The sequence below is a fragment of the Dysidea avara genome, chromosome 7 (assembly GCF_963678975.1).
Source record: "Dysidea avara chromosome 7, odDysAvar1.4, whole genome shotgun sequence".
Lineage (NCBI taxonomy): Eukaryota > Metazoa > Porifera > Demospongiae > Dictyoceratida > Dysideidae > Dysidea > Dysidea avara.
Genome location: NC_089278.1, coordinates 5,537,985 through 5,562,706, shown reverse-complemented (window position 1 = coordinate 5,562,706; position 24,722 = coordinate 5,537,985). Strand labels below are relative to the sequence as shown.

The following is a 24,722-nucleotide window of genomic DNA, read 5'->3' as shown; positions in this document are numbered from 1 at the left end:
GACGTGGAACTTATAAACACCATCTCGTAGCTCTTTCGTGAGCCACGCCCACTTATCGCATTACCAACATATGCTCAGCCACGCTCATTTGTTAGTAAGTGTAGTATGTAGCACGAAATTGAGGGTATCTATGGTGAGGGGTAGCTGTTGTCAGTAGGTGAAGACCTTTCTTTTTTTTTTTGGTCTTCAACCTACAGCTAGGCTGAAGTTGCAATATTTACTCAACACGAATCGAACGCTCAAAATGTAGACTCGTTCGCTCACTCGAGACTAGCCGAAACACGTCTCGGCTTTAATTAATCCGGGTCAATCCGGGTCACATCCGGGTCAAATCCGGGTCTGACCCGGATTGCTATCCGGGTCAGTGGGTCATCCGGGTCAGCAGTAGTGACCCGGTTTCAACGTTGTCCCAAACCCACTGGTTTTTCTTGCTTAGTAAATCTCTAAGCGGCTTCACTTTTTGTGACAAATTTGAAGTAAACTTTCCCAGGTAAGTCACCATACCCAGAAATCTATGAAGTTCAGTTACATTAGTAGGTGCCTTTAACTGCTGTATAGCACTAACTTTGTCTGGGTCTGGATGAATACCAGCAGTGTCAATTACATGCCCCAAAAATTTGACCTTGTCAACAGAAAATTCACATTTGTCTGCATTCAGCGTAGCACCGGCTCTCTTAATCCTCTCAAGGACAGCCTTCAACCATTGGTCATGTTCAGCCTGAGTTTGACCAAATACCAGCACGTCATCCATCATGCATGCCACCCCTTGTAAGCCAGAAAGTATGTGCGACATCTTCTTTTGATAGAACTCAGGGGCTGATGTAATGCCAAAGGGCAGTCTGTTGAAGCAGAATCTCCCTACTGGGGTTATAAATGTTGTTAACAATGCTGATTGTTTAGACAGCTTAATTTGCCAAAACCCCGAGTTGGCATCTAGTTTAGAGAACACCCGGGCACCTTGGAGTTGGGCTAGTGTCTGTTCGACTGAGGGGAGGATATGCCTTTTCCGACATACATTCTGGTTGAACTTAGTTAAATCTACACATATACGTACCTTTCCTTTGCTTTTTGGTACCACCACCATCCCAGCACACCACTCTGTAGGTTCTTCTACTTTACGGATTACCCCTAACTCTTGCATACGTTTCAGCTCTTGCTCCACACTGGACTTGAGTGGAATGGGTATCCGTCTGGGAGTGGCAAGGGCATATGGTTTGGCATCGGCCTTCAACACAATATTGTACTCTCCCTCAATTGTACCAAGACCTTGAAACAATTCAGGATGTTGATCCACTACCTGTTGCTTTATCGAGTCAATTGTATTAACTCTATTCACTAGTTGCAGGGCTGTTATGGCTGGACGGCCAATCAGAGGCTTGCGTAGACCCTTGACGACATAAATGTCTTGTTCCACTGAGTTGTTTCCATGTGTAAGAGTTCCCTTGAACTGACCTTGGACATTCAAAGCTTCTTTACTTGGACCAACTAGAGATTTGGAACATTTCTGTAGCTGCGAGGTCTTTAGCTTCTTGTACAGTTTCTCTGTGATGACTGTTACATCTGCCCCAGTGTCGATATGAAACTCAATTGGTAATGCATTAAGGGACACTGTAATTTTCCAGGGATCTGACCCAGCTGTAACTGTTGGTACCTCAAGGGTATCGGATTCTTCAATAGTTCCAATAAACCGATCATAAGTTAGTTCATCATCAGCTGAATCATCAGTGTCTTCATCATTGGTAATTGTTTTGACTGACTTTGTGCTTCGGCACACTGTTTGAAAATGTCCGCGTTTGTGGCACTTTCGACAAGTAGCAGTCTTGGCTGGACACTGTTCTTTGCCAAGGTGATTTGGTTTGCCACACCTTGAGCACTTAGATTTGTCAACAAAATTTGACTTCTGTGACTTGTGTATCTTTGCACTTTCGTGCTTGCTACTGAAGCCAACAGCATCAATGTTTGATGAAGTGTCAGCTCTCACTACGGGTTGCTGCTTTCTTATGGACTCTCTGTTACGGGCTAAAGTAATAGCTTTCTCCAGGGTGAGTTCTGACTCTAGTTGAAGTTTCTCCGAGAGAGCAGAGTCGCGGAGACCGACGACAATTCGATCCCGAATCATTTCGTCTCTTAATTGTCCATAATTGCAGTACTCTGATAAACTGTGTAACGAGGTAATAAAATCGTCCACTGACTCTCCCTCTTGCTGTCTTCGCAGATTAAATTTAGCCCTCTCGAAAATAACAGTTCGCTTCTTTACAAAATATCCATGAAACTTTGCCAACACTGTTTCGTAACTCTTCAGCTGCTCGTCACTGAGACTAAAAGAACGAAGAATATCTTCCGCCGCGTCACCCATGGTATACACTAGCGTGTTGATCTGGTATTCTTCTTTCTGTTTAGACAGTTCAGACGCTAGACGAAATCGTTCAAATCGCCTGGCCCACTGTGGCCATGACTCTGGGTCTGAGAAAGTGAATCTCTTCGGTGGAGCAATCTGATACGACGCCATCGAAAATAACGTAAAGAAAAGCTGCTCTGTTCGGAGGAATCACTCCTGTCACCATGTACTATTCAGGATTCGGCGGACACAACCCGTAGACACACAACGTGCTCAATACAATTAATATATAAGAATACATGCGTACCGTCTATATCCTAATTACTGGTACAACAGTATTACATTACATACAGTATGCTTATACTACAACACCAGCTAGCCCATTTAGAGAATGAGGAACCATAGTTGGAGTTGGTTTTGTCTCTCCATGATGCAAGCATGAGGTCTGAACCCTGTGAAGAAATTCCTCGTTATGTGTAGGGATTGATACTCTCATTGTTGTGGAGCACAGGTGAAACCCAGAAAATCTATCTCCTGAATAGGAGTCAGTATAGATTTCTTCTGGTTTACAATTAGTCCCAGGCTCTCGAACAGTTGACATGTGAGCCTGGTAATTTGCTCTAACTGAGCCCTGTCCTGATGCATCAGCAGTGTATCGTCCAGGTATATGATCAGACGACAACCATTCTGTCTCAGGAAGCCCACTACTGGCTTCAGCAGCTTTGTAAACACTCTGGGTGCTGCTGATAGGCCAAAAGATAGGTATTGGAACTTGTACATCTTCCCTTCCCACTGAAAAGAGAGGAGGTGTTGATAGTCTGGGTGGATGGGCACTTGAAGGTATGCATCCTTCAGGTCCATCTTCACCAACCAGTCCTGTGACTGTATGAAGTCTGGGAGCAAGTGAAGACCCTCCATCTTGAAGTGCTCCATCTTCACAAATTGGTTGAGACCCTTCAGGTTTATCACTGGTCTCTGACCCCCATGCTTCTATTCTACAAGGAAAATTTGGGATAAATAGTTCCTTGGGGAGTCTATAGTTTCCTATTGCCCCCTAGGCCAAAAGTTCTAAAACCTCTGAGGTAATTTGGCTCTTGCTCTCTGGTGAGCATCTTATCTCATGAGGTGTTCTGGCCTGAGTTGGAACCTCTGTTAGTTCTAGCTGGTAGCCAGCCACAGTTTGCAGTACCCACTGGTTTTGAGTCAGTACTTCTCAGTTTGGTAGGAAGTATGCTACTTTCCCAGCCAATTTTGGGCAAGTGATTGACAGGTTCATGGTGTTGATTAGATCCTATATGTTATGATTCTGTGTGTTTATTACATGAATAGATGAAACAACTTTTAATGAAACATTTTGCATTACCATACAATGAACTGCAGTCTGTGTGCTGCCTAGTCATTTCTTTGGCTGCCCCTTCTTGGCTTTGTTGCCTGGGCCTTGTCATCCCCGACTCCCTCCTGCGACGCTATACTGGTTGCCACCCCCATGACTTGTTCTCTGGGAGTGGCTTTTCTGAAAACCCTGCTTGGAGTTATCTGAGGACATGGTCTTTTTGAGGACTTCAGCAGCTTCCAGGCATTCCTTAGCCATAGCTCCAAATTTCTCCCCAAAGTGAAAGGGTGCAGCATCCTTAAAGTCTTTGTGACTAATTAGCTGTTTCAATTTGGGGTTGAGTTGCATCATCAGGGCATGCCTGCGGTCCATGGAGTGCTGACAGTTGGCATTGCCCATCAGTTGTAGGGAAGTCTGGATCCCACTGATAACTTCTGTTGGTAGTTCCAGTTCTTCTGCCTTCTCCAGGAGGAAAATGAGTGAGGTAGCTGCATCCAACCAAAACTTCTGGATCCGGCTAGCTGCTCTGTCTGCCATCCTTGCTGCTGGTGGTAAGTTCGCTGATACCACGGGATCTAACTGAGCATATCTTATCCATCGCGAGTCCAGCATACTGTTCGCCTTAGCCTTTGCCACCCGAGTCTTATTGTCTAGCTTCTTATTAAACACCATCTCCAGGAAAGCAGCAGCTGCTTCAGAGACTGGGATGAGTGGACCATGTTGGGTGTCTATGTCCTATTCCCTCCTCTGAGTCGCCTTCTTCATCCTCAAGTCTTGTCTTCTTGTTGGGAGGAGGTTCAGGCCGGTATCAAGGTTTGTACTGCTGTTTTGTAAACTGGAACCTGACTGCAGGTCTGTGCCACTGTGTGTGGCCCCGCACATAGGTGCCATAAGTTGGTCCTGTATGGACTTGATGCTTTCCGTAAGATTTTCCACCATCTTGGTTAACTCTTCATTGCTCATCATAACGAAACACTGACTACTGTCACAGCCAAATAAAAAGCCAATGGAATCAGACTGCATGCTCCTTTTATAAGCACTACACATTTTTATGTAACTAGTCTCGTGACTCTTCAGAATGGCTGTCATATCCTTGTAATTATGCCAATTACACGCTGATATGAAACTGAGCCTTCCAATGTGTAATAACAAAATATCGCGATATCAATACTTTCAAAATATCGCAAAAATGATATTGCTCAGCCCTACAAAGAGAAATATATTATATACCACTTTAACGTGGGCGTTCAAAGGCGCCACTCGGTGTTTAACTTGCTTATTGCCTGAGAAATATCATGGGAAAGCGGATTGCCAATGACTTTGATACCCAGCCAGTTCAAAGAAACAATGCGCTTTGACTCATTTTATTGAGCGACATAGAGCTTTGTATCGTGGGACTCATTTTTGTAGTGGTCGCTAAGCTGAGTATGTTTGCTAAGATAGACTAGTTGATTGTTACTAAAGGATAATGAAGGCACAAAATAATTGTTTGGGCGATCGTGGATGCATATTTGTACCCACCGTGTATCAGCCTTTGAACAGACCACGGAACAGCAAAGCTACTACTGCTATGTTGAAATAGGTTAGTAACTTACAGTCATAAGTACTTAACTTAATATAACAAGTACACAGAAAAATTTGGAATTTTCAACTAGAGTAGGGACCATAGCACATCGATAAAAGGTACTGAAACAAGCTGGAGTAGTGCACGATATTAAATCACAGTAAAACAATAAAAAGTGTTATATCCCTACTGTGCCCCTGTCCAGAGTTTTTGCTGTGTGTATGCTGGCAGTCCATGCGGTGTTTTTTGTAGGCCTGTGTAGGCTCTGTAGGTTTAGCTGCTTTTTTCTGCTTTTTGTCATTTATAAATTAAATTAGGTTTAACTTCTAGCTAGAGATCGGGGAGGATGGGAGTGCCATTAGGGCCAGAATAAAAAAAATTTTAAAAAAAGTACTTTTTATCGATGTGCTATGGTCCCTACTCTAGTTGAAAATTCCAAATTTTTCTGTGTACTTGTTTGTTAACTTTTTTGTAAATAATTATTATGACTGGTGAACCTATGCATACTGCATCTGAATTGGCACCATGTGCCCCAATTATTGTCTGAAAAGTGCAGTATCCATTACGCTTTGTTGTCAGCTATGTTCAACCCGTTACGCAGCATTTCGAATCAAGTACTGTTCGAAAAGCACCTCTGCAATCCACGTATACCGAAAGAAATGGTGCCACGCGCCCCAGTTATATCAATAATTATCGTCTGAAAAGTGAAGTATCCATTACGCTTCGTTGTTGGCTATGTTCAACCTGTTACACAGCAGTGTGAATCAAGAACTGTTTGAAAAGTGCCTCTGCTATTAAAATAGCTACTTTGACAAATACGGACGATTGGGATATCGGTGCAACACTAATCTGAAGTAAACTCTCCAATTTTTAAAAGATATGAAATTTTAAAATTTGCAGTTTTCCCATACATTATCTACATATGTGAGGAGGCAACATTTGCCCCTTCTGGACGATATCTGTAACCAGATCTGCAAAACCCCAACATAATTACAAGTCTAAATTTTGCAGTATAAAGTATTGGTAAAATAATATGTACTTGTAAAAATTCCGTAAATTATTTGAACGCTTTGTTCATAGTGAAGAAAGGGTCTAATGATAAAAACCTGGATATCATTTTATTTGCCAGTTCAAAAATTGTTTTTTTTTGCAGTACTTAGACAAATGAATACGTAAGTTATGGGAATTTCTTTACATCCAGTTGAAGCATTAGTACACGATCAATCCTTTTCACTGAATTTGTCTTTGTATGCAATGGAGAAAGAAACAAACTTACCAAGCAATCAATTCCTCAATTCACGGCAAACATGATGGTGCAATTTTCAACTCCATATGTTGCTGTGTTCATAAGTCACAACCATTTTAGCTAAGTTATTATACTTGCTGTACAAATTGACTTTTCTGTTGTTACTACTTTGTAGGGCTGTAACTCTGATGGTTATTGGCATATAAGGTTGAAACTTTGCCAGAACATATACTTACCTAAGTAGATTATAAACAGAGTTGGGGGTAACTATGTAACTAAGTTATGTAACTAGATACTGTAAAGTAACTAGTAATATAACTAGTTACTTGTTTTGTTGTAACGTAACTAGTTATGTTTACTGTTAATAAAACTCAAGCCCTGAGCTGAAGGTTTATTATATACTGAGCATGTATGTGACACATCAATGTTGAATGCAGAGACCATAATACTTTACAACTGATAATTAGATACATTTAAGTATATTTGCATAGTGTGTAGATTGTGGCTATAGCCAGAACAAGTTGATGTTGTGCTACTTCTAAAAACCAGGTGCCATGCAGCTAGCTAGCTAACTCACATCTGTAATTAATCAACTATGTGTTGCTATATGTTATTATTTTAGCTAATAGGTTTTTGGTTTTGCAATAATTTAAGTTACTGTAATTTTGGATTTCATAATTCATGAAATTTTTGCAATTCTTCAATTACGTTGCTATGCATTGCTAAGGAAGCGCTTGTTAACCAAACCACTTTTAACAACATATTATGTACAGAAGTATCTTCTAAACTGTTTCATAGTTAAACTATCATGTTTTCCGGCAAATTCTCTCAAGAAAGCCTCAAAGCTGCTCTTCATTTTTGTTTGCATATGTAGGGGATACACCCCCTTTCTAACTCAAGGGATAGGCTATTCCTGATACTCCACGAGGCATGCACCGTTGTTTTTCAGTTGTTAAATTCCTGTAGAACCCAAAGGGAAGGTAATTCACAAAGCCTGAGAAGAGTCATCACACCCGTATTTCAGACCGCCAGAAAGAAACCCTCAGAGCAAAGTTCACCTGTTCAGAAGTTTAATACAGACTTCGTTTTCGCTTTTATTTTTTACATGCAAGCTGCTTTTACCATTAACGATTTTGCTCATGTGGGTGCATACAGACAAACATAGATAGACACATAGGTAGATAGGTACACACACACACACACACACACACACACACACACACACACACACACACACACACACACACACACACACACACACACACACACACACACACACACACACACACACACACACACACACACACACACTTTTCCGAAAACAATTTCAGTAAATCAGGCGTGTGCCCACAGCTGGCCTTTGGCCGGCTGTGGGCGCACACCTGGTTTAAAAATTGCCTAAAGGAACAGAAAATGATAATCTTGAGAAGTATCTCACTTGCATTCCTTCCCTTAAAAATTTTCATGCTCCAAATGGTAGAGTTGAACAATGTCATTTCAGCTGTGACACATGTTTAAAAGGCCAAGTTTTAAGTTAGAATAATTTGGCTGTTGCCAGTCATGTGAATAAAAAATAAAACTAGACAAAAAAAGCTTTAAAGTGTCTTGAGCGAAAATAAGGACAACAGTTAGGAGATCCGAAGTCAGACTAAAATTCTACCACTGTGTCATGCTGCTGCCAGCTACCACATTCCCTTAGTTTCCAGTTTATAAATGTCAACAAAGAAGAACCTATAAGAACTATACACAGCCAAAGCGAAAGCTGAACCCAATGCTAACCTTAATGCTAACCTTAATGCTCCCCATTAGCATAATGATGTCTTTCACTGTCTTTAAGTTTTTGGTGAGTTTGAGGCAAGCTAGGGTTGGTTTTCCAACCCTAAGCTTGCCTCAAAAACTTTCAAGTAGTGTGTTTTATGATGAATAATTGTTGCACAAATAATTTTTTTTAAATATTTGTAAGGCTGCCATACAAATATCATTTTAAAATTATTTGTATTTGTATTGTATTTGTATTGTATTGTATTTGTATTGTAGTGTAATATCATCATCACTCCATTGTATTTTATGTGGGAGATGTAGTGAACATAATTGTTCAAGAATGAGAACTGGCAATACATCATTGATGTGTAAGACAAAGTAATTTCATACCAGCTTTAAAAAAGCTGATATTATCCAGCTCTAGTTCAAGTGTATTAGTTTGCTTTTGGCACAAACGTATAATCATTGCGCCTGTTCATGCTGATGACTTAAACCATAGATACTAGAATACATAATGGATTGGAAACGCAATACATTTTATGGTTACAGGCTCGGTACGGTCACGTGATGACATTTACGGGGCACAGCAGCATTTTCAATAGGCATAATACATTTTTGTTGAGTTCGCCCAGAGTTTTCTCGAAAACAAATATCTTGTTCACTTCATTCATATTTTATTTGCACTCTCAAAGGTATGAACTTTTCTTTAGAAAAGCATGTATCACTAGACTCGTTTTCACAAAGCCAGGAAAACCCCCAAAGCAACTACCGTCATGCAGCCATTCTTTCGCTTCACTTACGGAAAGTAACTGCTGTACAGTGCTAAAAATAATTATGTGCACTCACTATGATGTGGATAAACTTTTCAGCACTTCTAGAACTTCATATGTAATACGCCCTATACACTAAAACCCCCACACTAGTTTTTGTACACAAATTTCATGTTCTTTCCTTCACACCTTTGGTTGTACAAAGCGACTAACCTTCAGTCACAAACCAATAAATAGCTGAATCCTTTAGCAATAATTTAACGGTTTATAAAACCTGTAATAGTAGTCTAAGTGTTCAGAACAACTGCAGTTTGTACACTTGGTAATGTTGCCATAAATCATGTGACCATACCGAGCTCATAACCGTAAAATGTATTGCGTTTCCAATCCATTATGTATTCTAGTATCTATGCTTAAACCATAGATACAGTATACTTTCCAATGGGACTGGAAACGGAGACTCGCGCCCAAACATATCCGTGTCTCGCATGACGTCAACACGTCATAACTAAGCAATGGCATTAGAAAAAACAAGTCTTCTCGGATAGCTTGCTGTGATAGTGTTTATAGCAGCCACATTTCAGGTGACACATGCATTGATACAGGCTTCGTTGGGACACTGTAGCCAGCTAGCTAGTCTGCAATTTATGATTTAAATTCCAAACAGTCAACAATCACCCCAGTCGTTCTTTCCTGAGAAGTATAAATACATACAGATTTACAATCCACAATATACAAAAACAAAGCAAAAACATAAAATCAACACACACTCACACACACATAAAAAACAATTAAACATCGTACACTTACAACAACATGAACAAACAATAAATCAAAATAATTAATATGATCTAATATAGGAGACAATGTCATTATATGATGCTTCTCTTGCTTCCAAGGACACAAGTTCCACCACCGAAGAGATTTATAATGACAAAAATGAAAGATAATTTGCAAAACTATCAGGTCCTCTAGTATATCATATAGCTACATGTGTGTGTTTTGTGTAAAGCAACTCTAAGAGTGGCTCGGTGTAAAGAATCTATAGCAGCGAGTAGCTAGTAGTTTAATACCCCAGCGTGGCCTTCGATAATGGGTCACTTTCTTTGTACACTATACTGTAGTATTGTACAGGACACAGAAACAGAATAAAATCATTACTGTACTCAAGTTGTGCAAGACAACAAACGTAGAAGCCCCTATGTTCAACTCAATAAGACTAGTTTCTCTCATGTGTAGTGTTTACTTGGCAGAGCAGTCACTCATGTTATACAACAGCACAGCAGCAATATAAACGATAATTACAACACTGAATGCATAACAACACTACCGACTACAATACACACACACACACACACACACACACACACACACACACACACACACACACACACACACACACACACACACACACACACACACACACAATTAAAGAGTCACAGTGATGGCAATCAGCATGGGTGTACTGAGCTATACACTAAATTGTGAAGACTAGTTACATACAAGAGCAGAAGCATCTACAGGATAATCAGTAGTTAAATGCATGTATAATTGATAGTTAAAAAATGGAACAATCACTGACTGCTCTATTATGGTATGCTGAATATTCTATTAGAGAATCTCATGTGATATGGTGGTCTGCAACTGGACCACTTTCTGGGCCATGAAAAATTAGTTCCACTTTCTCTGTTATAGACACAGAGGTTTACATGAAAGCATCGGGTGACGCACACATCATTACACCACCAAGGGAACAAAACACTTAAATCAGGGTTACAGCATATTGAAACAGCTACTTCCCAAGAACTATCATTGATTGGAACTCATTATTGACCTCATTAATTGAAATGACTGATTAAAAAATATTTCTAGATAGAATTTGTAGCTAACTAATCATTCGTAAATTGCTAATTATACAATATGTTCCCCCCTTGTAAATCTCACTCCTCCTCGTAAATTTCTTCCCCTGGGCATAATCAGTAAACACTGTCTGCCCAAAAATATCTCCTTCAAAATTCATCCAGTGTTAAACTATATACAAACTCCCTTGGATATGTACTAGCTGTATCGTAAAGTATTTTAAGTTGTTTGTGCACACATTCATTAGTGTGCCTTCAGCCTTCCCAGTACATAATTGTCTTCTGTTCTTTGGTATAGACAACCAATCATATTTGGAGTGAATTTGTGCTTTTTGAGATGTATGTGATCTTCAATGTATTAGTCATCAGATTCCACCATTCCACTTCCCATAAAAATGGTTTCAGAACAATCCAATATTCACTTTACACTCTACTAGTGTGTTAGTAAACAATGATATGGTACATTAGTACATAGGGTCGCTGATGTGTCCTCGAAAATTACACAAGTGTAAACTACAAATTTATTGAAAAGTGCAATATGGTAAAATAAATGGTAATTTGAATACACCATTTACACAGCACTGAGGGTGTAAATACCAGACAACAAAATACTTTTCTACCTGCTCTTACTGGCAGGCATGCAAAAGTACACATCTGTTTGAAGTGGTGCTCGGTTGCAAAAAAACTTACCACAAAAGTGGGTGTCAATGGTCGCTTCAAAGCACTTGTGAACTCCAACACGCGTAAGTAATGGGGCCGTCGAGTAGAACAATAATTACCCCAATTGTCGCAACGTTTAGGCTGCAATTCTTCTACAACATGCACAAAAGTGGCTTCTAACGAATCCACGCTGCACTGGTATCTATGGTGACGGTCACTCGCACTTGAGACACGGATGGTATTTTACATCTGTTATGTCACATTGAGAGTTTGTACAGAGATATCAAGTGAGCTACTTCCATTTCCAATCCCTGTTGGTATACTGTATCTATGCTTAAAAATACGTGTAATTCTATATAATGCCCAGTACCACACCCATGCTTTAATTTCAGATTGTGGGAAGGAGAAGATTAGCAAACAAGTGGGAGTGATTGCAGGAGAGCCAGAGGCCACTTTACACGAAAACAACAAGATTACAAGTATGTTTAAATGTTTCTAAGCTGTTTTCAGGTGGTGCAGTGAGTTCCAAGTCTCCATGCCAAGTGCCAGTGGACACACTCTGCGTGATGAACAAGATTAAGAGTATGTTTTCATGTTAACATGTTTGTTTGTTGTGTATTTGTATTATTTTGTATACTTCTGTTCATCCTTTACCTAGCTTGCTAGCTGAATTATTTCCATCTCCAGTGTTCAGTGCCAATAATACATTGCTGCATACAGTTCTATGGTAAAAGCTGCATCTTCTGTATGTTGTACAGTATTGTGTTACACATCATTATGCCATTGCCATACCATTAATGTACCGGCACTCAGCTACCAGTAGTTTTGCATTGGACCTGGCAGGCCATTGTGTGGAGAACGCCAGCACAGTTTTCAGTGATAAGTTTGTGTGTGAAATTGCATAGCTCTCAACCTGAAGTCTTTCAGTGCCAGGAGTGAGATCGCTTTGTCACAGAAGCACAGAACCTCTTACAACCAGACACTTTCCTGGATGCACTGTGCTTTGTCATTTCACTGTTACGTTCTGCTGTACTGGCCATTCATGGGAGCAGAAAGCTACAGTCAACATAGCTCCCTGCTGTCTCCACTGAGCTGCGCTTAGTGGAAAGCCGTATTCTTGTTGATTAGAACAATTGTGGTTTTGTTTGTTTCATTTCATTTCAATTTGTTTTTTGTCATCACCATTATTTTACTTTGAGATGGAAACTATATAAACACTGCCGTAATTACATCCCATACAACCTGATTTAACAAACACTACATACACAAAATGTGCCCTTAGGCTGATAATTGCTGTGTGGTTGTGTTTGCTGCTGTTTATTTACCTACATCATACAGTACGATAGTAACTGTATAGTAAGGACCACAAAGGAGTAGGAGTGGCCCACGAAATAACATCACCCAAAAACCATCCTCAATTTTCCCAGACAACGATGAGGCAGTATTGGTTAGGTAAACTAAGCCCAAACAAGCTTTCAGATCGACCCGAAATGCTTTCAACAAGTTGCTACGGAATTTTTAAAAATTTTTATTCAATAGAATTTTCTAGTGACTGACTGACTGACTGATGCCTCCAGACAAGCGTAACTCGATAATGGCTAAGGATATGGGCTTGATTTTTTCACTGTTCGATGTCGCTTCAACCCGAGAGGTGCCTTTGGCATACCGCAGTACATACAATGCATTCTTCATGGACTTACCAGTCTCCTCCTTTGTGTGCCATTCATCTTTGCTGACAGCAAAAGGTGTCGATTTGGCAGCAGCACGTGATGGCTTCTCTTCAAAATGGAAATAGTCCGTAGTTTTCATAGTGGCTATTATGATTGCAGAGGTGCTTTTCAAACATTTCTTGATGTGTAACGGGTTGAACATAGCCGACAGCGAAGCGTAATGGATACTTCACTTTTCAGACGGTAATTAATATAATTGAGCTATTTCTTCCTTTTGGCATAGTTTTCAGACAATAATAATATTGATATAGCTGGGGGGTGCGGCGCCATTTCAGATGCGGTATGCGTGGGTTCACCAGTCATAATTATTTACAAAAAAAGTTAACAAACAAGTATGCAAAAAATTTTTGAATTTTCAACTAGAGTAGGGACCATAGCATATCGATAAAAAGTACTGAAACAAGTTGGAGTAGTCCATGATATTAAATCACAGTAAAACAATAAGAAGTGTTATATCCCTACTGTGCATTTCCTTGAGCACAGTAGGGATATAATACTTCTTATTGTTTTACTGTGATTTAATATCATGGACTACTCCAACTTGTTTCAGTATTTTTTATCGATGTATGCTATGGTCCCTACTCTAGTTGAAAATTCTAAATTTTTTTTTGTGTACTTGTACTGTTAACTATATTAAATCCCAGTGCGTGGGGGAGTATCAAAGCACCGCGCTGGGTTATAACTACCATACAGCTAGACAGAGCGGCGCTGCTACTGTACGATATATTAATTATCACCCAGTGATAACTAACTTATCACCCTGTTGCAGAGCCACTCAGTCTCGTTCGTGACATCAAAATAACCGCAAATGGTATTGCTTACCAATGGAACAAAGAGCCAAATAAGGAAATATTGATACAAAACACACCAATACAGCACTTAAACCAGCTAAATCTTACAAGAAAACTGTTAATCCTTTACACAGTAACACTACAAGTTACCAATACGATAGTTTAACAAATGTCAAGAACAGTCTGTGACGATTTTCGCTCCAGCAATCACTCCCAATGGTCACTATGGTGAAGAACTAACTTCCTGTAGCTTCACCATTCTATCTTGGACTACGGTAGCCACTTGTTGGTCTTTTTTTCTCTTGCACACCACGCGACACCAACATACCAACTTCTGACGAAGGCGAATCGTACCTGGACCGCTGCTTCGTAACACCGCCCTTCGCTACAGTTTGTAAGGTCTCTCTTGTAGCTACGAAGTAGAATCTCCACACAATTCGGATGAAATCTTGAGCACAGTGACAGGAACTCAAACTGGAACTTAATTTACTATCCGTAAACTTATGCGCACTCCCGCACACTGGGATATAAAATAGTCATATCCCGTATACTTGGATGATATCATTGTTATTACACTCGTCCTCGGCTCCGCCTTGGACTCGTGTAATAACAATGATATCATCCTCATAACGGGATATAACTATAACTTATTGTGTCTATACATAGTTACAGTCTGTAATGCTACCGCAAAATGGAACTGTACTTTTCTTGGTGGCATATCCATTATTTTCTGGCAATGGATTTTTATCATACTGAAGGTACTGCCATCTTTCACAGTGATCAGCTGCAAGCAGCTGTTTGTTCTCCAAAATTTTTCATCTTGTAGTATATCGCGTTATCATTTTAGGACATAATTATGGCCCAGCTCATATTAAAAATAACTCAGATAACAGTTTCTAGTGAAATACCCTGCTTCTTTTATCATTGAGGTCGACCTGCTCTTGGAAACTTCAGCAACCATGTCTTAATCCGGTACCCTGATTCATCCTCATTAAACATTATAACTTTAACATGAGGACTAAATTTTATGGACTGTTTAATGGATGTTTAAGCTTCATTGCTTACAAACATGAGATTCAATAAGAGCATGCACTTGCATAATCATGCTTATGTGGTCTTCCAAGGTCGGGTATTCAATACAACGTAATAGTAGCAGGCCCTCACAATTGTAATTGCATATATCACATGTGTTTACTGTATGTGCATCTTTTCCATCCACACACACTGTGCTGGTTGCATATGCCCCATCCGTAGATTGCCCCATTGGTGGTTGTACTTGGTTGTATGCTCCCCAGGCCTAGCAATAATAATTTTCTGCAATGAAGTAAAGAACAGCCCTACGTACATTAGATCTATTTCTGTAAGTACTTTTTTTCACATGGTCCCTTAAGGTCAAGGTCCCACTGTGCATTAAAAATTAAGGCTGAGCGATATTATCGTTTTAGCAATATATCGTGATATTTTGAAGTATTGATACATGATATTTTGTTATTAATTATTGTGATACCATGCCTGTACATTACTGTCATTGAAAAATCCATGTTATGCAGTAGTTGGCTAGGAATCCTTATAAGTGATAACCTGGTTACCCCTGCAGAGAGGTGTGAACACCATAACATAACCTCAAAGCATGTGTTACAATAACTGTTACTGTAAACAAGGGGTGGGTATAAACAGTGGACCCGGGGACCCATGAGGATCCAACTTTTTTTGAAATTCTATACACTTCACAATATTCTATACTTGTACCAGGTACCTGTGCAAGTAGTCTTGCATGGCCAATCCACTTTTCCTTGTCACAGTCTCACACGATGTTACAATTAGAATTAATTATAAGCGCCTCTGAAAAAGTGTCCAAAGCTAACAGCATTTATTGGCCACTCGCCGGCTGCACAATGAACATACTAGTATATTATGTCGCCTATCTACAGTACTAAAGTTTAGAAATATTGTGCAAACAACTATTCCAGAGTAAAAACAATTACTAATCCTCGTAGCCGGCAAGTTTCATCCCGGGAATTCTACAACCGGACCTCATACAACATGGTGCATTTGACAATGTTTCAAAACTTTTTTAGTAGCTAGGCAACATAACAGACTAGTATGCTCATTGTGCAACAGGCAAGTGGCCTATAAATGCAGTCAGCTTCAGACACTTTTTCAGAGGCGCTTATAATTTCTAGTTGGTATAAACATCGTGTGAGACACCATGATGAGGAAAAGTGGATTGGCCATGCAAGACTACTTGCAGAGGTACCTAGTATAAGTATAGAATATTGTGAAGTGTACCAAAAAGCTGGTTCCTCGTGGATCCCCTGGTCCCGGGTCAACTGTTTATACCTACCCGTAAACAAGGATGATAGTGGCTAGTTTGCTATCACCTATAAGGACTAGACTATGTAGCATCTGACTTATTTGTAAGTAACGTGAACTATTCAGTATTGTGAATAGTGGCTTTAGTATTGATTGTGATACCAAAATGGCAGTATCGCTCAGCTCTATTAAAAATATACTCTTACAAAAGAATCAAAATTGTGCTGAGGTTTCTATTGGATTAGAGGACTTAGAGTACTCACCTAACTATCTTCATTGGTCCATGGCAACATTGAAATCCTCCTAACTGGTGATCACTAAAACGAATATATACTTCAGCAGAATCTTCCCACAGCCACTCTTGCTTTGAAAGGAGAACATGAAATTCAATATGTGCTGATGGAACTTTTATCTCAGGAGGGTTAAAATGATATGGGGAAGTACTGGAGTTAGCAGGTGTAGTATTATTCCTAAAAAAACAACAACATGCTTACTACTTTAACACAACAACAATAGTAATTATCAACCAAGAACTAAGTAATAATAATAACTAATTATACAACCAAGTAATAAGAATAATACGAAACGCGGTTAAAATTACGTCATAAATAAATAAATAAATAAATAATTAATAATTAATGTTTGAGAAAACTACGAGGCCTAGAGACATAAACTAACCGGGGATCGATTCGCCTGTGAACGAAGGCACAAACGTATAATCGTTGCGCCCGTTCGTGCTGATGACCTGACCATACATGTAATTCTATATAACGCCCAGTACACACCCTTGTTTAATTACTGATTGCGCGAAGGGAGGATTAGCGAATGTCCGTGAAGTGACCTCAGGAGAGCGAGAGGCCACTTCACAAAAAAGGATTACAAGTAAGTTTTTTTGTTTGTAACGTCTCAAGTCTCCATGCCAGCTGCCAGTCACATAAAATATTTAATTAATTAACAATACAAGAAAACATTAAAACACATGCCACGTTCTTTACAATATGAAATACAAGTAAACAATCTTGTCTTGTGCAGCTGACACGGCGAACTTCCTCTGTGTTTGTGTCAGGCAATTCAATACATGCTCAATCTTTTTTGCCTACACCTGGCTTAGCTACTAGGTTCTGGCTGGCTTGGCTGTCTTCCTTTATCTGATTCATGTGGCTTGCATACTCCTACAGTATTGTGTAGCTATCTCCTGCAAGTTTTGTATGCATAATTATAGTGTGTCACCCGTCACTGTGCCATTGTTACACCACTGATGAACCTTATTTAGCTCTAGTTGATGTTAATACTTTACTGTATAGCTATTGGCTAATAATTTTTATCTGTTGATGTTGCCTATAATGTATTGCTGCATACAATACTGCAATAATGCATAGTTCTCTCCTGTACGTTTTGTATACATAATTACATATACTGTGTACACATCACTGTGCCATTACCACACCAATGATATCGATGTACTGGCACTTAGCTACTGGTGGCCTTTAGTTACGATGCCACTATTGTGTTGTATCTGTCACTACTGTGACATATTGAGTTGATTTGGGGATCGTGCCTTCACCACCTAATAACCTCACCAGGGGGCTGTCACATTGGTGTATGTACTTGGTTGTATGTGATGCGGTCCTAGGTAATAATAATAATAATAATAAATTACTTGTTCTTGTCATCTGTAGCATTATCATCAGCACTCTTTTTGTATGGTTGTCCATCCTAAAAAAAAGTATTTAATTATTATTAGAATGATTATTGCAGCTCTTGACATTTGAACATGCATAATTTAGTATGCCAGTAGTCTACAAACGTCATTATGGTAGTTTGTTATTGTTAACATTACCATTGACTTTATTAGTAATAAACAATTATGTATGAAACACACCCACTATTGTAAAGTCTAAATTATTTATAGTACATTATAGGGTCTTCCCTAAAGAATAGTACAGCACCGCTCTACTTTTCTCATATTTCATTTGATGTGGTTAAAAGAATGTGTATAATTAATAAAATTGCTTAATGTTGGAAGCAATTTACTAAGTTTACTGCTCTACATTATTTTGCTGGGAAAAGCTCTTTCTTTTTCTATTGCTGCAGTGTCAATAATAAATTGGATCTGTGAAAAGTGGTCTAATAGCCTTTCCAATTGCATGTACTTGGTAATCCGTAACTTGACTTGTGTGTACGGTACCAGCCTGAATTTGATCACTTTACACTCCTAACATAGAACTATTCCTGGATGTAATTTTAAGACAATGGGTTGAACACATGATGGGTTATGACTCGTCAAACTTGGAAATTTGGAAAGGCTACGAGACCCCTTTTCGCAGATCTGGTCACAAATTAGTGATGGGCGATATTGCTATTTTGCTATACGATTATTGTCATGAACAAATATCACGATTATCACAATTATTGTCAACTCAATTCTTGTGATGAAAAACACTAAATGCATCATGAATTGTTAATTAAATGATTAAATTACACTGAAAATTTACAAATATTTCTCTGATTACCACGATTATTGTATGATGATTGCCGATTACGATTATCACTAGTCAATGAGTACACGGTAGTGCTGGGCGATATAGATTTTTCTTATGTTGTATGTCATGGCAAAATTTATTCACGATATGAATATATGTCACGATATATACCAATAGTCAGTGTCAGGGGTAACGCGTTACGTATTAATTATTACTTTTGTGGTAACTAAGTAATATAACGAAATACGCTATAAAAACAAGTAATTTAACTCAAGTTACTTTACTTACAAATGTAACACGTTACCTAAGTAATATAGTTACTGTAACAAGTCTAATATTATGTAATATTATTACTACAAGTAACAAAGTTACTAATCTCGTTAGTAATACAGTGAGTAATGCCTAGCCACAACGAAGTAATGAAGCCTACTGAGTGAAGCTTATTCACCAGCTTCTTACTTATAATCAAGATTTGCACATTGTCCAATAACGCAATCATGTCACGTGATATGGTGGTAGTTTCACACGTGACAGCTTAAGGCTGTGGACACAAAGTAATATAATATGTAATATTATTATAGTTACTTTATTTTTGGGTTAATATGTAACTGTAACTAAATAGTTCTGTTGCAAGTAATATGTAATATGTAACTAGTTACTTTTACAAAATAACTATCCCGATACTTTTACAAAGTAACCATCTCAACACTACCACTAGTTTAACTTGATGTTTATTTCCTTTTTTCAGATGGTTTTCAAGTATGTACTCAGACTACACTGTACACAAAACATAGGAATAAGACCATTTAGCTAATACATCATAATTTTTATGCACTTATACAGCTAGTTAAAATGAGAATTAAAAGAAATGTTGATTTGCATACTGGCAAGTTACAATACTTAGTCTTCCGGCTCACCTACAACTTGATCTGAGATACCTTGATCTATTATGATATTTAAATTAGAGATTATCTGTTTACAATAACTACTAGGAGGGGCATGCTACCCCAGGGAATTTTTTAAAAACAGATGCTTTGAAATGGAATCTGGAGGCTTTTTACATACACAGTCTCTTTCTCCTTTGTTTTTTAATATCAAGATAGCTTAGACCAATTAGAGCAATGGTTATATATTCTACTGACTGTTCTATTAGAGTATCACACTGACTGTTCTATTAGAGTATTTCGATCTTTTAGCTGAAAATTGGTGCTGGTTAATCACAGTGACTCTTTGAACTATTATTATTCTCATTGGTCTACTGCTTCCTACATGTGCCACCCGCTGCACACAGATCTAAGTAGATAGCACCTTTAAAATATCACCATTGATGTGGGTGAGACGTGGGTGCAGCAGGAGTAATGGCGAAGCTGGAGATGCCATCTTATGAGCTCAAGTTGTACTGCTTAGATCATGTGCGCTAGCTATATCGCGATATAATTTCTAGCTATTGTATCATGATATAAAACATTATATCGTGATATGTCGGCTATATCGCCCAGCACTAGTACACGGTGTCGATTATTGCCAATAAAATAATCACGATTATCACGATAATTCAATAATTGCCCATCCCTATCACAAATATTGGTAAGGAGCTACAAAGGTTTAATTGTGAACATTTTTCCTGGTCCTTACATCCGTCACATAATATCAAAGGTGTGGTTTTCCACCATTAAATGCTAAGTTGTAAGTGACTAAATTTTGTATGCTGCTTAGCACCTGTTAGATCTATGTGCTGTATTTATAGCGAGGAATGTTAAGATTACTTAAAGATTATAGAAAAAAATAGGGAACAAGGGAGTCACCTACACCTGCAGATACACTAGTGAACAGTTAATCACTAATTCAGTCATGGGTAGACTGAATTAGGGATTAAATGTTCACTGCAGGTGTAGGTGACTTCCCTTGTTTCCCTACTTTCTTTTTCTATGATCCCTAATCAAACTTAAAATTCCTAATTTTTTCTTATACTTGTTTGTTTACTACATTTGTAACATTACAGGTTTTTGCAATTGAATTCGTCGCCTTTGCGATTGAATTCGTCCCGTTTGCAATTGAATTCGTCGGTTTTGCAATTGAATTCGTCGGTTTTGCAGTAAAATTAGTCGGTTTTGAAATAGAATTCGTCGTGTTTGCATTACAATTCGTCATAAACAAAACGGTTCCAAGAAACCAACCGTTCATTAAGAGATGAATTATTTATGCCGTGGAGAGTTACACTTGAGACACTAGAAGGTAATTGAAGCTGGTAGTATGCGAAGTTGATAGCTGTCTGACAAGCTAATTAGCTTGCTCGCGAGTGACCACACCCATCGTGAATGGCACAGTAGAGTTTGGAATGTTGCTGGAGAGGCTGTAGAGGAAGAATTATTGCCTTATAAAGAGTTGTTTACTACTGTTGTACTTGAACAAGTTCTTGTAGCAGCTGCTACATCATGTTTTCCAGCTGCCATTCTTGTTACGGACGAATTTAACTGCAAAAGCGACGAATTCTATTGCAAAACCGACGAATTCAATTGCAAACGGGACGAATTCAATTGCAAAAGCGATGAACTCAATTGCAAACGGGACGAATTCAATTGCAAAAGCGACGAACTCGATTGCAAACGAGACGAATTCAATTGCAAAGTCGCCGAATTCAATTGCAAAAACCTGTATTATGACTGGCGAACCCATGCATACCTCACCAAAAGAAAGGATGGTGCCAGAGTTAATGTTGTCGTCTGAACGTGTGCCATTTTCAGCTATGTTCAGCCCATTACACAGTGCTACAAATGAAGAACAGAAGCGCCTATGCAAACAACCCCAGTCACCAGGAAAACATGAATAATTTATGCTTCCCAACTATCAATCACTGACTCAAAAGTGAAGTGGCCATTAGAAGCACTTCTACAATCAATCCAGTCACTAGAGTTTCAACGATACAGTGTGTAAATGTATCGATATATTGCCTCTGGTGTATCACGATACAGCGATATATTGCACAATACAAAGTGGAGTCTAAACAATGCTCTGTCATTTTTTTAAGGGAAATAAGTGAGCAATTTTTGCTTTAAGAAGCATTACATTCTATTCAGTTTAACCAAAATGTACAATAATTTGATTGTCAGCCATGTTAACAAGGCACGATATGTCGATAAATCATGATACGCAATATATCAATACGGTTTGACTTTGTATCGATACAGCGATACTGTCTTAAAACGATACGATACACGATATATCAATATATTGTTGCATCTCTACCAGTCACCATGTAAATACGGATAGTTCTCATTTACAAACACAGGGAAGCCATACTTTGCACTACCAAGAATCAACACCTTAGGCAAAAAGAAATGGGACACAAATGAGGACAAAGATAAGTCCACACTGCGGTATGCCAAAAGGCACGTCTTGGGTAAACTGACGTCCAACAGTGAAAAAATCAAGCCTATAGCCTTAGCTGTTATCGAGTTATGCTTGCCTGCCTGAAGGCATCAGGCAGGCAGGCAGGTAGGCAGGTGGGTGGGGTGGACGGGCAGTTAGCCAGTAGAAAATTCCATTGAGTACATTTTTTTCAAAATTTTGTAACAATCTATTGGAAGTGTTTAGGATCATACTGAAGGCACATTTGGGCTAGGTTATACCTAACCAATACTGCCAAAGCACCAGGATGGTATTGTGAAGGTGGTTATGGGTGATATTTTTGGCCAGAAAAACCCAAATCTCCATGATCCCTGATATACAGTACTACCATACTGGATGCCATATAACCTTTTACTTGATTGATGTAAATTCATTACTTTTGTACTCCCTTGGCTTGTCTTCAATATTAACTATTATAAAGACACACTACTTGTAGCCCAACCCAGTACAACAGGCAAGTATGCTGTTTAACTGTAAATACAACTTTACTGATAACAAACATCCTGGTTGTGTCACTTTATCATACAGCCACACAGACCAACTAAAGTACCCGTAGTGCATTTAAAAAATGGAGCATGGATCCATCTGCTAAAAAAAGTAGTGAAACAAGGGACATGACAGTATATATACCATCGTAAAAATCCATACTTTGGCTTTGTCATATTGCTCAACTTTAATTTGTTTTTGTGGTATTGTGACATTAATAGTACATGGTAGTGTGTTGCATCTATTAGAACCTTTCAGGCATACCAAAAAATTTGTTTTATCTATTTTAAAATCAAGACACATGGTAGTGTGTCGTGCGGCCCAAGAAGCCAGCACACAACACCCGTGAGTATATTGACAGGAAGAACGAAAACGCAATTTTCGCACCTCCATAACTCTGTGCTGCCTTGATGAAACAAGACAATTTTTGCTGTGGACACTCCCTCCAACTTCAGTACTCCAAATACCAAATTTGAGCAAAATCGCTTCAAGCGTTCCCGAGATATGTGACTTCAAAAATTGGCTTAGTTTCTTAGTTTTTCTTATTATTTTTCTTCCTCTTTTTGCACACTTGCAAAAACTGCTATAAAACGCAAACCCCATGTCCAATTGCCTTGAAATTTGGCACACAGAAGGGGGGTATAAAGGCTCATCTCGGTACCAACTTTGGCTGGAATACGATAAACAGGCAAAGAGTTATTAGCGGGTATTCACAAAAAATAACACCAATACGTTGTCACGCCTACAGGGTAAACCGCTTACAGGAAGAAGTTGAAAATCGGTGGGTTAATAGGTTAACTATTGAACCTCAAATCTTTTGTGGTTTGAAATAAATCGAGCTAGAAACCAGGAAGATACAACAAAAAAGCCAACAGTGTGTAACAATTATGTAATCGAGATTAGCTAATAAAAAAACGACTGCTTGCCACGCCTACAAGATAAACCGCTTGGGGTAATGCTTTGAAAATCGCTGTACAGATGGAGTAATCAACTTAGAAAGGCTCTTCAATGGTGTAGAAGAATCAGACTTAAAGCCACGGAGTTATAACACGAAATCCAACTTGGTGTAGCAAGTGTGAGATCGAGATACTCTAATAGAGCAGTCATACTAATAGAGCAGTCACTCTGAAGAAAATTCAAGAGATCAGCTAGAAACAAGTAACCTGTATAGAGATCAGCTACAAACAAATCACTCTGTAGAGAGTTCAGCTAGAAGAAGTTACTTTGTAGAGAGTTCAGCTACAAACAAATCACCCTGTACAGAGATCAGCTAGAAGAAATTACCTTGTGGAGAGTTCAGCTACAAAGAAACCACCACGTAGAGAGTTCAGCTACAAAAAAATCACCTGTTGAGAGTTCAGCTATGAAAAGATCATCCTGTAGAGAGTTCAGCTATAAAGAAACCACCATGTAGAGAGTTCAGCTGCAAACAAATCACCCTGTAGAGAATTCAGCTACAAACAAATCACCCTGTAGAGAGATCAGCTAGAAGAAGTTACCTTCTAGAGAGTTCAGCTACAAAAAAACCATCATGTAGAGAGTTCAGCTGCAAACAAATCACCCTGTAGAGAGTTCAGCTACAAACAAATCACCCTGTAGAGAGATCAGCTAGAAGAAGTCACAATGTAGAGCAGAGTTCAGTTACAAAGAAACCACCATGTATAGAGTTCAGCTGCAAAAAAATCACCTTGTAGAGAGTTCAGCTAGAAACAATTCACCCTGTAGAGAGATCAGCTAGAAACAAGTGATCCTGTAGAGAGATCAGCTAGAAGAAGTTACCTTGTAGATAGTTCAGCTACAAACAAATCATCCTATAGAGAAATCAGCTAGAAGTTACCTTGTAGATAGTTCAGCTACAAACAATTCACCCTGTACAGAGATCAGCTAGAAGAAGTCACCTTGTAGAGTGTTCAGTTACAAAGAAACCACCATGTAGAGTTCTATAATAAATGATTTGTACAATTTTACTGATAAATCAGA

The 24,722-nt window shown here is 38.8% G+C and overlaps 1 protein-coding gene across 1 annotated transcript in view; it reads right to left on the bottom strand.

The window, feature by feature from the left end:
- The window catches only part of LOC136261923 (E3 ubiquitin-protein ligase rnf213-alpha-like), a 225,384-nt gene that overhangs the window by 169,722 nt on the left and 30,940 nt on the right, over positions 1 to 24,722 (bottom strand). Inside the window, exons 5-6 of the mRNA XM_066056017.1 lie at positions 18,026 to 18,081; positions 16,629 to 16,835 (exon numbers count right to left, since the gene is read on the bottom strand). Coding sequence (XP_065912089.1) covers positions 16,629 to 16,835; positions 18,026 to 18,081 — 263 coding nt within the window. The remainder of the gene's footprint in view (positions 1 to 16,628; positions 16,836 to 18,025; positions 18,082 to 24,722) is intronic.